Raw genomic sequence first — 13,212 nt, forward strand, 5'->3', positions numbered from 1 at the left:
GCTAGAAAAACTTGGGTCATTTTCTCCGGAGCGACAGAGGCTGAGGGGAGATTTGATAAAAATCTATAAAATTATGAGATGCACAGATAGGGTCGATGGTCGGAACCTTTTTCCCCAAAGTTGAAATGTCTAAAACTAGGGGATGTGCATTTAAGGCAAGGGGGTGAGTTCAAAGGAGATGTGAGAGGCATGTATTTTACACTGTGTTAGGAGTGTGGAACACAATGCCAGGGGTGGTGGTGGAGGCAGATATAATAGAGGCATTTAAGAGACTTTTAGATAAGTACATGAATATGCAAGGAATAGAGGGACATAGACCTAAGGCAGGCAGAAAAAATTAGTTTAATTTGGCAGCATGTTCGACACAACATTGTGGGCCGAAGGGCTGGTTCCTGTGCTGTACATTCTATGTTCTAAACAGAAAGCAAACATAGAATCATAGAAAATAGGAATATGAATCATCCAATCTGCCTGTTGAGTTTCTCTGCTAATCAATATGATCATGGCTGATCATCCTACTCAGTACTCTGTCCCTGCTTTCAAAACATTCCCTTCGATCACTTTAGCTGTAAGAACTACATCTATCTCTTTACTGAAATCAATCATTGGTTTGGCCTCCATCGCTTTCTATGGCAGAGAATTCCACAGTCTCACCACCCCGAGTGCAGACATTTCTTCTCATCTCAGTCCTAAATAGCCTACCTCACCTCCTTAAACTGCGATCACTGGTGCTGGACTTCATGGTCATTGGGAACATTTTCCCTGCATTTACCCATTAGAATTTTATAGGCTTTATAAACTGAAGTAAAGAAAACTGCTGATTCTTGAAACATTCAGGAGGCCAGTCAGTATCCGTGGAGACAACATACCAGTTAAACCTTCAGCAGAAATGCTCTTCATCACTTTTTATATCAGACACTGCAACTTTTTTTCCACTTCCAGTGAAGTACTATACTTGAATTAAGACTTAAAATTACACTTTTTTGTTGTTATGAGTAGTATGTTGATCCATCAAGTGTTATAAGCTTATTAAAACTTGATTTGTCCACAGCAAATAGTTTAAGCATCTCAATTTCCATAGGATGCATATGGCCTGTGATGATCAGAGAATGCAAAGGGTCACCCAGATCCATCTTCACCATTTGCTGTACAGTTGCAACGGCAATTTTCTGATTTTTGGAACCCACTCTGGCCAGGCCAACACACAAGGTCTCTTCAGTCAGAGCTGCATAACAGAAAGATACAAGAGCTTCACAAAACTGGACATGTGAAAGACTTCAAGTATATTCACCAATGAACAAGACCAAACTTCCACACACTGATTATAATCTAACTCGCTTGAGAGAATGGAACGGTCATGTTGTTAAAATTGTTTCCTTGTACTTAACGCCCATTCCCGGGCAATGCTGATTTAACTGTGCATTTGCTTGGAGGCAGCAGAAATACTCACTACAAAATGGCAGAGAACTCATTATAGCAATCAAGCTCTTGTAACGTAATCAGAACCATAACAAATTTTTAAAATGGGAAAAATTGGACCACACTGGCCAAAAGTTAACCTGCTGAGTAAACTGCCAAGGTTTTTGTCCGAGAAGCTGACTGGGGGAGTGTTTCAATATGAAGTCAAGCCCAACGGATCTTCAAATTTGAATATTTCTCTTATTTGGGTTCTAATTGCTGTACTCACCTCACAGCCATCTTGCTTCACAGATTCATCGTGTAAAAGTTGGAGAAACAGGAGCAGCAATATGAATAGCAGCAGCATTGGTAGCCTCAATAACCAGGAAAAGCAGCAGCTTGCTAGAACAAAACCGTTGAGGTAGCAGAAGGTCTGAGCAGAATAAGAGGGCACTTCCTCCCTCTCCATGTGAACACCCACCCAAGTGACAGAGTGTCTCAGTGGTTAGCACTGATGCTTCATAGCGCCAGTGACCCAGATATGATTCCACACTCAGGCGACTGTGTGGAGTTTGCACGTTCTTCCCGTGTCTGCGTGGGTTTCTTCTGGATGCTCTAGTTTCCTCCTACAGTCTAAATATGTGCAGGTTAAGTGGATTGGTCATGCTAAACTGCCCATAGGATCAACGGATATACAGGCTAGGTGGGGTAGCCATGGGGAATGCTGGATTACAGAGATAGAGTTGGGGTGGGTCTGGGTGGAATGTTCTTTGGTGGATCAGGTGGGCCGAATGGCCTGCTTCCACACTGTAGGGATTCTATGATTTTAAGAACTCATGTTAGCGCCATCTTGATCCTGTCCATCAAATTCATTTTCCTTAACTGCTGTCATCCATCACCTCCACACATTCCACTTTTCACACCCGAATACACTGTTTTGCCTCATCGGAGTACAGAGCACAATACTCCAGAAATATGCAGAGTGGCCACAGAGACACAGCCATTCACTGGAACTGCTGCTGAGAAGAATGTTGCTGGATACTGTCAAGATGGTTCAGTCAATGGATGTAGGCAATGGAGAGATGGACTCTCTCATGGACCTGGTGACAGAATTAAATATCAAACTGCCACTTGGTTCATGACTTTTCACTTCACCGTGACAGAGTGACTGTTAAGATATGGAAAATGTAGACTTCGAACCTTTTCCAACTGTAAATTCTCATTCATATCTTTATTTCCTGCAGTTTGCGTTTAAGGGAGACACACGAGATAGAGCAGGAAGAAGCCAAGAAGTCCTCAGAGGAGACCAGACACCCTTAGTGACAACTATTCCAAAACATCTGCCCACTTTTCACCAATGCAGAAGTACACAGATATGGAATCCAGCAGAGATGGTAATTACTACATGGTCAGGTACGTGAGCTGGGACAGTTGTTGGAAGCAATGACAATAGGACAACTCCAAGCCCTGCTCAATTGGACACAGATGTTCAGCTTTGGGGATAATCCACAAAGAAGACACTTTTGGAGCAGGAACAAGAAAGGCAAGAGTTCTGTCAGCGTACTCAGAGGCAACATGCACCCTTGTAGACAGATTTGAGGAGGTCATTTCTATCACTAGTAAGATAATGCCTCAGGTATTTTGTATTGATGTCCACCTCCATGGGAGCAGTGGCTACCTGCAATGAGAATAAGGCATGGCAGGCATGCATACATTCCTTCTTAGATGGCTTGCACACTGCTCATCTGACACTTTAAACAGTTCAGGATCTGAATAAAATGCAGTGAAGTGTTGTCCAATTCTCAGTTACCAGGGAAAACGGGATGGGCTATGAAAGGGAAGGAAGAAAGGAGGATACAAAGCAGAGATTCTTCTCAAGGCACTTCAACTTCCCATTCTTGACACACTCTTCCTTGCATCATCATTCCCACCTTTCAGAAAGAGCCTAACATACTAATTCTCGCTCAGTGACCAAATCTGTCATTACACAGGTGCCATACCAGATCTCTGCAAAATCAACAAAGTTAGTTGCACTCCTATGCCTTTTCTCCATAGCACCATGTTTTGTTTTTTTCTCTTCAGGTACAGACCTATTCACTTTTGAAAGCCATGTCTGAATCATCCTCCACACAGAAGCAGTGCATTCAATAGCCAAATAGAATTTCTTCCTCATATCGCCATTACTTTTGCTAATCAATGCAAAATGATGTCCTTTGGCTCATAATCATTCTTTCATTGGAACTGGTTTCTTCCCTTCTATTTTGTCCAGACCTCTCATGATTTTGAAATCTCCATCAAATTTCCTCTCATCTTTCTCTTTGACAAGAGTAACTCCAACTTTTCCAATCTCTTATCCCTGGTTCCATTCTCAAACTATTTCTGCAATCCTTCAAGTCTTCACATCCTTCCTGAAGTGTGGTGCAGAGAACTGGACACAATACTCCATATAAGGCCAAATGTGTGCTAGATAAAGATTCATCATAATTTCCTTGCTTTTGAACATAATGCCTCTACCTATAAAGGCCCTTTGCTATTTCAAAGATTTGTGCAAATATACCCCTTAGGTCTTTCCATTCATGTACCCCATTTATATTTGTTTCCTGCATTTTGTACTGCCTCATCTCATTCTTCTTTTCAAAATGCAAAACTTCACACTTTTGCTACAATCGCTGCGTGGATTTCATCTGACATTCCACCAGCTTCTGTCCTCTTGACGTTTGTCAATATTCTTCTCACAGCTCACAATACTTCAAAGTTTTGGGTCAATTTGTATTCAAATTTTCAATCTGTCCTGATACACATTAGGCATGGAAGGCAAACAGTGGTTCTAATAACCCTGGGAGCTCCACTATATTTCTTTCTCACAGTTTCCTGTCACTTAGCCAACTTCATTCCATGCCGTCACTGTTCCTTATATTCCAGGAGTTTAAATGTTGCTGTTAATTCAATTATGTTGCATTTCATCAAACGCCTTTTGGAAGTCTGTGTGTACCATATCAAACACACTTTTACTTCAACAATTTGCACCTATAGATGTAAAAATGATTTGTCAGAAACAAATCTGTGCTGGTTTCTCTTAATTAATTCACCCTTGTCTAAGTGACTGTTAATTTTGTCCTAGACTATCATTTCTAAAATGTCTCCTCATTTGGGATTAAACTTATTGGCCTGTGGTTGTTCAGTTATTCCTTGCACCCATTTTGAACAAGGGTGTAATCTTTGGAATTCTCCAGCATAGCCCCTGTATTGAAGCAAATGATTGTGATTTAGATGATAAAGATTATGGCCAGTACCTCCAGAATTTCCACTCTTCCTACTCTCAGCATCCTCCAACACATCCTAACTAGCCTTAGTGACAAATCAATTTTAAGCATAATCATCCTAATACCTGCCTTTGTCAATTATTAACCCAATTAGTATCTTGGCTACTTCCTCTTACATTATGATTTAGATTGTACTTTCTTTCTTGGCAAAGACAGGCCTTTGATATCCTCTTGCTCCATGCAGAGAGCTAATTTTTGGTCCCTACTTGATCCACGCTTCTTCTTACTACCCATTAACTGTTTATATTCTCTACAGAAGACTTTTGGTTCTCTTTTATAGTTTGTCTATTATACTATCGCTGTCTATTTTATTTCCTCCTCTCTGCTCTTGCTACATTTAGCCTGGTTCTCACTTGTTCTTGAACATGTCATCTGTCATACACAACCTTTTTCATCTTACTCTCAAGTTCTCTTGGCATCAAGACAGTTTTAGTTTTGGCTGCTGTACCTTTACTTCTGCTGGGATCTTGATTGTACTTGAACCATCTGATCTTTAAATTGTTCCTTTACAGATTTGTCTGTCAATTTTGATTCCAATTTACCTGGACAAAACCATTTTCATTTCACTGATATTCAACCTCCTTCAATTAATTACTTTTGTCTAGATTGTTCCATGCCATTTTTCTTACCAATCTAAACTATAAGACAATGTGATCATTGTTCCCCAAATGGTATCCTACTGATACTTGATCCATTTGAAATACATTCCCAAAAGTATGTGCTGAGTTTGAAACATAATGAGCAAGGAAATTTATCTGAACAAACTTGAAAAGTTCATTTCTCTACATTTTATACTATTATTATTAGTCTATATTAGATAATTAAATCCCTCAAAATTACTACTTTATAGCTTTTGTAGGTGTCTGTAGTAGTTCTCTGTAATTTCCTTGCAAAACCCATCTAAATTGGTCTAACTAGTTGCTGACCAATAGAATACAGCCAACTATGGACAGCATCTCTATTATTTCTTGACTTTAAATCAGACAGAAGTTGTTCTTGAAATAAAACAAAGTGTTGGAGAAACTCAGCAGGTCTGCTAACATCTGTGGGAGAAAGAAACAGAATTAGTTTTTCAAGTCCAAAGAGTCATATTAGACTTGAAACATTGACGGTTTCTCTCGCCATACATGCTACCAGACCTGTTGAGATTCCCCAGTGCATTCTTTTCAGATCTCAAGCATCCGTAGTTTGCTTGGATTTTATATCCTGATCCAAACTCCTGTAGAGCTTTCTCTCCCGTTGAGCTTAATATCCTCTTTACCATTATTACCAGCTGACCTCATTTCCTCACCTTTCCACAACACCTTGCATCCAGGAATATATCATGCCCAGTCATGACAATTTTTTGAGCCAGGTCTCTGTTATTGCTACAACATTATATTCCCATGTGGCTATCAGCACCTGCAGATCTTCAATCTTATTTATCACACTCTTGTGTGTATAGTTCCTTACAGTTGTCAGAAGTCAACAGCTCGGAAGAGAGCCCTTGAAAGAAACATGGCAGTTTCCAGGATACCTTGCACAGATCTTTGTGAGAACCCACATCCCAGTCAAGCTGAATACAGATGGAGTGAAATTCCTTCTGATTGAAAAATACATGAGGCCCTATGTTAGGGTGCCTCGATCGCCCACATGCACAACCTATGACTCCCTGTACCAGCGGGAATCCAGCCAAAGCCACTGTCTGATTGTCCTCAGTGTCAAGTTGATGGAAATGGTGACCCTGAGAAACATGGCAACAATCAGCTGGAAGGAACACTGAATGTTGGCAAATCCCTGCAAGCAAGCTGAGGTAAAGAAAATTGAGGTTGTGCCAACCTTCATGGGAACTGCTAATGTGTGCTCATCTGGTCCACTGGGCAAGGAGGTTGTATTCAAAAGAGCTAATGTCAGCATTGATCTGTCACAAAGGCCTCAGCTTCTCGAGGCACTGTTACTCAGTCATGTCAAGGAAGCTAATCCAATGAATGTATTCTCTTTTACAGAAATATTATTTCCTTCAAAGTGAACAGAGTTCATCCAGTGCTGTGAAATGACATGTCGATGCAGAGAAGGCAGCCATGTTGCTGCTCCTGCTGCTAGTTACTACTGCTCCTGGTTTGGCTGCTACTAATTGCTGCTCTGGTTCCCCATCGTAGGTCTTTCTTACAGCTCCAGAAATTGCTCACATACTGAAATGCAGGCTCACAGAAAGGAAGTAGATCATACGAAGCTAAAGATACCCCAGGTAGATGAAATAACTTTTGCAGAACAAGTGCTGTGAGCACAAGCCTTTCGAAAAGACAGGACATCATCTGGACTGTCCATTGTTTAAAGGCTTTCTAGCCAGTCAGTTTCATTGACCAATGATTGCCTTCTGTGTTCTTGCCTTGTTGATCCTGGTGAGTTCGACACAGCTCAACACACAGGCTGTTATAACCAGAATTCTGGTTTGACTCAATTATGGAAACACCTAAATGACTGACCAAGCAATTCTGCAAGGGCTGCCCTGCCACCCTGGAAAATGTCCCAGTGAAACCTAGAGGCTCATGCCACATTTCAGACATTTTTTGGGCATTTCACCTCACCTCCAACACTGCTTGATAGATAAAACTATGCTCTGCTTTTCAGGAATGGAGTTTGAATTTATGACTTTGACTTAATTTCGTTTAATTTAGATAAATGTGAGATGTTGCATTTTGGTAAGGCAAACCAGGGCTGTCTGTTAATATAATAAAGTGTGGAGGTGGAGGAACAGAGCAGGCCAGGCAGCATCAGAGGAGCAGAAAAGTTGATGTTTTGCATCAGTCCCCTTCTTCAGAAATGGGGCTCTTCTGAAGAAGGGTCCTGCCCTGAAACATCAGCTTTCCTGCTCCTCTGATGCTGCCTGACCTGCTGTGTTCCTCCAGCTCCACACTTTGTTATCTCTGACTCCAGCATCTGCAGTTCTTGCTATCTCTCTGTCTGTTAATATACTATTAATGGCAGGGCCCTGGGGAGTGTTGCCGAACAAAGAGACCCAGGGGTGCAGGTACATATTTCCTTGAAAACGGAGTTGCAGCTAGACAGGGTGGTGAAGAAGGTGTTTGGCACACTTGCCTTCATTGGTCAGTGCACTGAGTATAGGAGTTGGGATGTCATGTTGCAGCTGTACAGGACATTGGTGAGGCCACTTTTAGAATAATGCATTCAGTTCTGGTCTCCCTGGTATAGGAAAGATGTTGTTAAACATGAAAGGGTTCAGAAAAGATTTACAAGGATGTTGCTGGGATTGGAGGGTTTCAGGTATTGGGAGAGGCAGAATAGGCTGGGGCTATATTTCCTGGAGCAGAGGCTGAGGGATACAAATGACATTTCAATTGTTTAAAAACTGTGTTTTGGTTTAAAAATGGATTTTGCTAGATTTTTAAAATAGCCACAAATCAAGTAGTTTACAAGTTGACAGTGATTCTGGAAACTAGTATCAGCAGAAGGCCATATCTAGATCAAACACGCTTGTAAAATTCTGTACCTATTATCATGGGAACATGTTACAAAACAGCGTAACACAAAGAACACAGACCATCTGTCTCAGCAGCCAAACTGAAAACAAAACAGATATATATATAAACTCATTATAACTGCAAAGGTGTTAAAAGCCACACAATCTATCTCCTAAAGTGTTCAGTTGTTTTTGACCAAAGGGATAGAAGCTCCCTTGTTAGCTTATGTGAAGACTGTGGTGTCTTTGTATTGTTTTGCTTTTTTTTAAAAAAAACTGTGGACTGAAATGAGAAAGAACTGATTTGAACTAGGAATTTACAAGGATGGCTGCATGTTTGGGAGTAAGGAATGTGATCCTTTTTATGAACCCTGTTTGTGTATCTGTGGGTGCAGATGAATTGGAGTTGAGGAGTTATTTACACATGGAGCTGACTGGTTTGTGGACCAGTGGCTAGTAATCAATGACAAAGTTCTCTGCCTGATTATTGACTGTCAGTTAGCTGAACATGTTGGGGTGTTAAAGAGAGACAGAGAGAAGATAGTTCTGCCAGAACAGAAACCCGATCTGCAGCAGCGAAAAACACAATCTCACAGGTCTCTGCAGTAAACCACTTTAAACCTGAAGCAAACCACCTTATATTTCCTTCAATTGATGTTGCAAGTTGTAACTTCGAATTGGATTAGTCAGAAGCTTTTCATGAATGAATCAGCCACCCTACACCTCTTGCAAACTGGCGGAAGCATTCAGAAAAAAGAAGGGTGACGAGAAGGTTGTGGATAAGCAAGAACCAACCCAAAGATAAAACTACAGAACTGTTTCCCAGCTTTTCCCTCTGCCTATGTTTTATTTCCTGTTTGTGTTTGTTTTTGTGTATGTGTGTTTGTGTAAGAGGGAGCTTACAAGGGGATCAGTTTTAATTTGTATAGTTTATTTAATTTAGCTTAATTATTTACCTGTAGTTAGAATCTAATAGCCTGTCATAAACAGTGAATTTTGTTAAGTGTAGAAACTTGGTCTATGCTTTCTATCAAGTGGAGTCTGAAAATCAGATAGTTTGGGGATGTTCTGTATTTCTTTTAAAAGCTTTTAACTTTGTGACACCCTGGGCTTGATTTCTTGTGCACCACATCAGAAACGCGTGTCACATACGTGAATCATTAATGGACAGCATCATGATCAAAACTCCTCTGCATTTTGAAGATCTTTAATCGTACCTTTCTGAACTTTTCAATCAGTCTGCTTTAAACATCGAAGTCTGCCTGCTAGGAACAGAAAACAGGACTCCAGGGTAACAACTGGGTCTGCCTGAAAGTTTAAGCCTTCTCAAATCCTGTTTCTGGAAAGGTTTGTGTATTTGCCCAAAAAATTCCCTGTAAACAAGGAGCATCATCTCCAACTCCCATCTTCAGGACTCAACTGGACTTTAACTCCTGACCAATCACATTTTTGGTTTTAATACTCAGATGTAAAATGTGTGGGTGTCCAAAATTGCACACAGTATACATACATAATACACAAACAATGTCCTTACTCGTGAAAAGATACAGGATCAAAAGCAGTTCAACAGAGGTTCACTTGACTGATTCCTAAGATGGAAGGGAGGAGGGCTTATCTTATGAGGAAAGGTTGGACCTGAATTCATTAGAATTGAGAAGAATGTGAAATGCTCATAATGAAACAGAAGATTCGAGTGGGCTGTTATCAGGGAGGATGCTGAGAGGATGTATACTTTTATGAGATGAAGGAGATTCTTTTCTCTAAGATAGTTAATTGCCTTTGGAACTCTTCAAAATGCAGTGGAAGCAGAGGTTTTGAAAATGTTCAAGGGAGAGGTGGATACATTCTTGATAAGTAAGTGGGTGAATGATGATCAGGAGCGGGTAGGAATGTAGAGTCAGATCAGCCATGATCTTAATTAATAGTGGAGTTGATTTGAGGGGCCAAATGGCCTACTCCCTGCTTCTAACTCAAATGTTTGTATAAGAAACCTGAACTCAAGACAGTTTAAAAAAAAGGTCTTCTATTTAAGATGTAAATAAGAAGACCTTTTTTCTCTCAAATGGTCATGAGTCTGCATAATTCTCTCCATCACAGAATGGCAGAGACAAGGTCTTCAATATTTTTAAGACAGAGTGGATAGATTCATGACTATCAAGAGAGTCCAAGGATAAACGGTGTAGATAGTGACGTAGAATTCAGGCCACGGTTAGATCAGCCATGGACTTGTCAAATAGCCAAACAGACTTGAGGGGCAAAATAGTCTATTCCTTGTACATGCATTCAAAGTGCTAGCTACAGCTATTGTTGATGTCCTTGGAGGATATCGAAGGGGTAATATGGTATAAAGTAAGTTCTTCTTTGACCAAACTTCAGCTGCAGAAAGCAAACATTGTTTAGAACAATAAGATGTAGGAGCAGTAATATGCCATTTAGCTCGTAGAGGCTGCTGCATTATTCATTGAGATCATGACTGCTGATAATAACCCTCAACTCTACTTTCCCACCTTTTCTCCCATACCTCTTGATTCCCTTAATGATTACAAATCCGTCCATCTCAGCATTGAACGTACTTAATGATCCAGCCTCGACAGCCCTCTGTGGTAAAGAACTCCACAGATTCACAACGCTCTGATAAAAAAAAATTCCTCCTCATCTCGGTCTTAAATGTGTGATCCCACATTGAGATTTTGGCTTCTGGTCCTAGACTCTCCCATTCGGAAGAACAACCTTTGTACATCTACCCTGTCAAGACCCCTAAGAATCTTGTATGTTTTATCAAGGTCACCTCTCAGTCTTCTAAACTCCAATGACTGCAGGTCTAACCCAAGTGAATCTTCGCTGGACTGCTTTCAATGCCAGTATATCTTTCCTTAGATAAGGCGTTCAAAACAGTCACAAGTATTCGAGCTCTGACTAGTACCTTGTAGTTTTAGCAAAACGTCTCTGCTTTTATTTCAAAGGGAACGGAATATAAATATTTAATTTCATTGACAAAAGTAAGCTCTTGTATAATCTCATTAATAAACAGAGAAATACTTATACTCACCCAGCTCCTCTCCTTTATCTCTTCGGTTTTCAATTATCTCAAGCAGCTGCTCCGCAGCTTGACTCACAGACATAAACCTGGGAGGCTCAAAGATCTTTCTCCCCCTAAAAATAAATCATTCGTCATTATAATATTTTCCCCCATTTTTTTCATAATTAATGTTGTGTCTTTTCAGTCAACTCATCTTCATCAATAAAAAAAGTTAAGAAAAATATTAAACCAGCACAACTGAAGTTTCTTGTTAACTTTAAAATCAAAGAAGACTGCCTTGGTAGATTTAAAAATTTTGCTTTTACAACAGTTTAAAAATATTCATTTTATATAGAAGTTGAATGCTCACCTTGATTTAAAAAGGCTTGTATGAAATAATTACAATTATTAATAATACAAAAGATACTGTATTTGGTTTAAGACACAAATAAACTAAGCGTGTTGCGCCCGTAGGTCTCCAGTAAATAAGTAAACTAATCCTACTATGCAATCAGAGTGACAAAAGACAAGACATACTGCTTGAATCTAGTATTAAGGAAGAAGAAACATGACTTCCACAGTTCAATTAAAATTGTAAAATGGAAGATGCAAATGTAAATGAGTTCCATTTTAAAAAATGACTGGCTTTGCTTCAACATTTGCTTCTGAAACTCAACAGTAAAGCTATAACTTTAAATGTCAATATTTCCCAACAAAATATGTCACAACTGAATAATGTCATATCGCCCAGTTGCTCACTAGTGAAATACATGGGCTATTACTGAGCTCTGTTGGATAGAAAGGTCCAATCCATCTGTGTCAAATGAAGCAATGACAACCAGAGTGACATTGGAGGGACCAGAAAACTTGATTAGAACAAAAGAGTAAAACAAATGGAAGCATCGTATTGAGCTGAGCTGTGATCACCTCACCACCACTGTCCACAAGAAACCACGCAGCCAGTTTTCTTCAGATATCAGAAAACTATTAGAATCGAGTAAACTATGGTAAATTATTCCCTTTATAGGAGGACAAAGAGGACTTACAGCAAAATATTATTTAAAACAAACTAAATATTTATCAATTAGTTTTAAAGTTGGTCCTTAAAGCTACAGAAAATGTGATACAATAGTTTTAAGCACTTTAGAAATAATTGTTTCTGTCTAGTAAAGATTTGGTGATTTTGTGACAGACTAAAGTTGTAATTCGTAACAATCACTTCTTCTGATGTGTCATTCTTTGCTGAAGAATGAGACCTAAATCAAAATTCAAGCAAATCAAATTGTCATCCAAAGTAAACAATAGAAATACACGTTTCAAATGCTGGCTGGTTTCCAGTCTGTCTAGAATTTTTTTAATGGGAACTTGAAAACCTATAGTTGACTTTAGCTTTAGTATGGACCTACGGACCGTTATATATCTAATTAACTTAAAGATCACATCATTTCCCGACAAGAAAAGCTGCATGAGAGAAGTCAAACAAAATACTTGTTTAATTCATATTAACTTCTAATAACCAACTGTATGGCATATATATTTTATGAGGGAAATAATTTAGGGAAATTAAAAATATATATAAATTTCACCTTAGTCCACCTCAATTTCAGCTTTAATGGTGTTGGGTGGGTGGGGGTGTGCGGAATGAATGGAGGGTGAGAAAAGAGACAGAGAGAAAGAAAGGAGAGACAGAAAGAGAGAAAGAAAGAGAGACAGAAAGAGAGAAAGAAAGAAAGACAAAGAGAGAAAGAAAGAGACAGAAAGAAAGAAAGAAAAAGAAAAAGACAAAGAAAGAAAGAAAGAGAGAAAGAGAAAGAAAGAATGAAAGAGAGAGAAAGAAAGAATGAAAGAGAGAGAAAGAAAGAGAGAAAGAAAGAAAGAGAGAAAGAAAGAAAGAGAGAAAGAAAGAAAAAGAAAGAGAGAAAGAAAGAAAAGAAAGAGAAGAAAGAAAAGAAAGAAAAGAAAGAAAAGAAAGAGAAGAAAGAGAAGAAAGAGAAGAAAGAGAAGAAAGAGAA

The 13,212-nt window shown here is 39.4% G+C and overlaps 1 protein-coding gene across 2 annotated transcripts in view; it reads right to left on the reverse strand.

Moving 5' to 3' along the window:
- Positions 1-890: 890 nt before the first annotated feature.
- dph5 (diphthamide biosynthesis 5) overlaps positions 891-13,212 on the reverse strand; it is a 62,197-nt gene continuing 49,875 nt past the window's right edge. For both annotated transcript variants that reach the window (XM_020514949.2, XM_048601604.1), the window contains exons 7-8: positions 11,231-11,334; positions 891-1,225 (exon numbers count right to left, since the gene is read on the reverse strand). In XM_020514949.2, coding sequence (XP_020370538.1) covers positions 990-1,225; positions 11,231-11,334 — 340 coding nt within the window. In that variant the 3' untranslated portion in view covers positions 891-989. The remainder of the gene's footprint in view (positions 1,226-11,230; positions 11,335-13,212) is intronic.

This window comes from Rhincodon typus, chromosome 10 (genome assembly GCF_021869965.1).
Source record: "Rhincodon typus isolate 14 chromosome 10, sRhiTyp1.1, whole genome shotgun sequence".
Lineage (NCBI taxonomy): Eukaryota > Metazoa > Chordata > Chondrichthyes > Orectolobiformes > Rhincodontidae > Rhincodon > Rhincodon typus.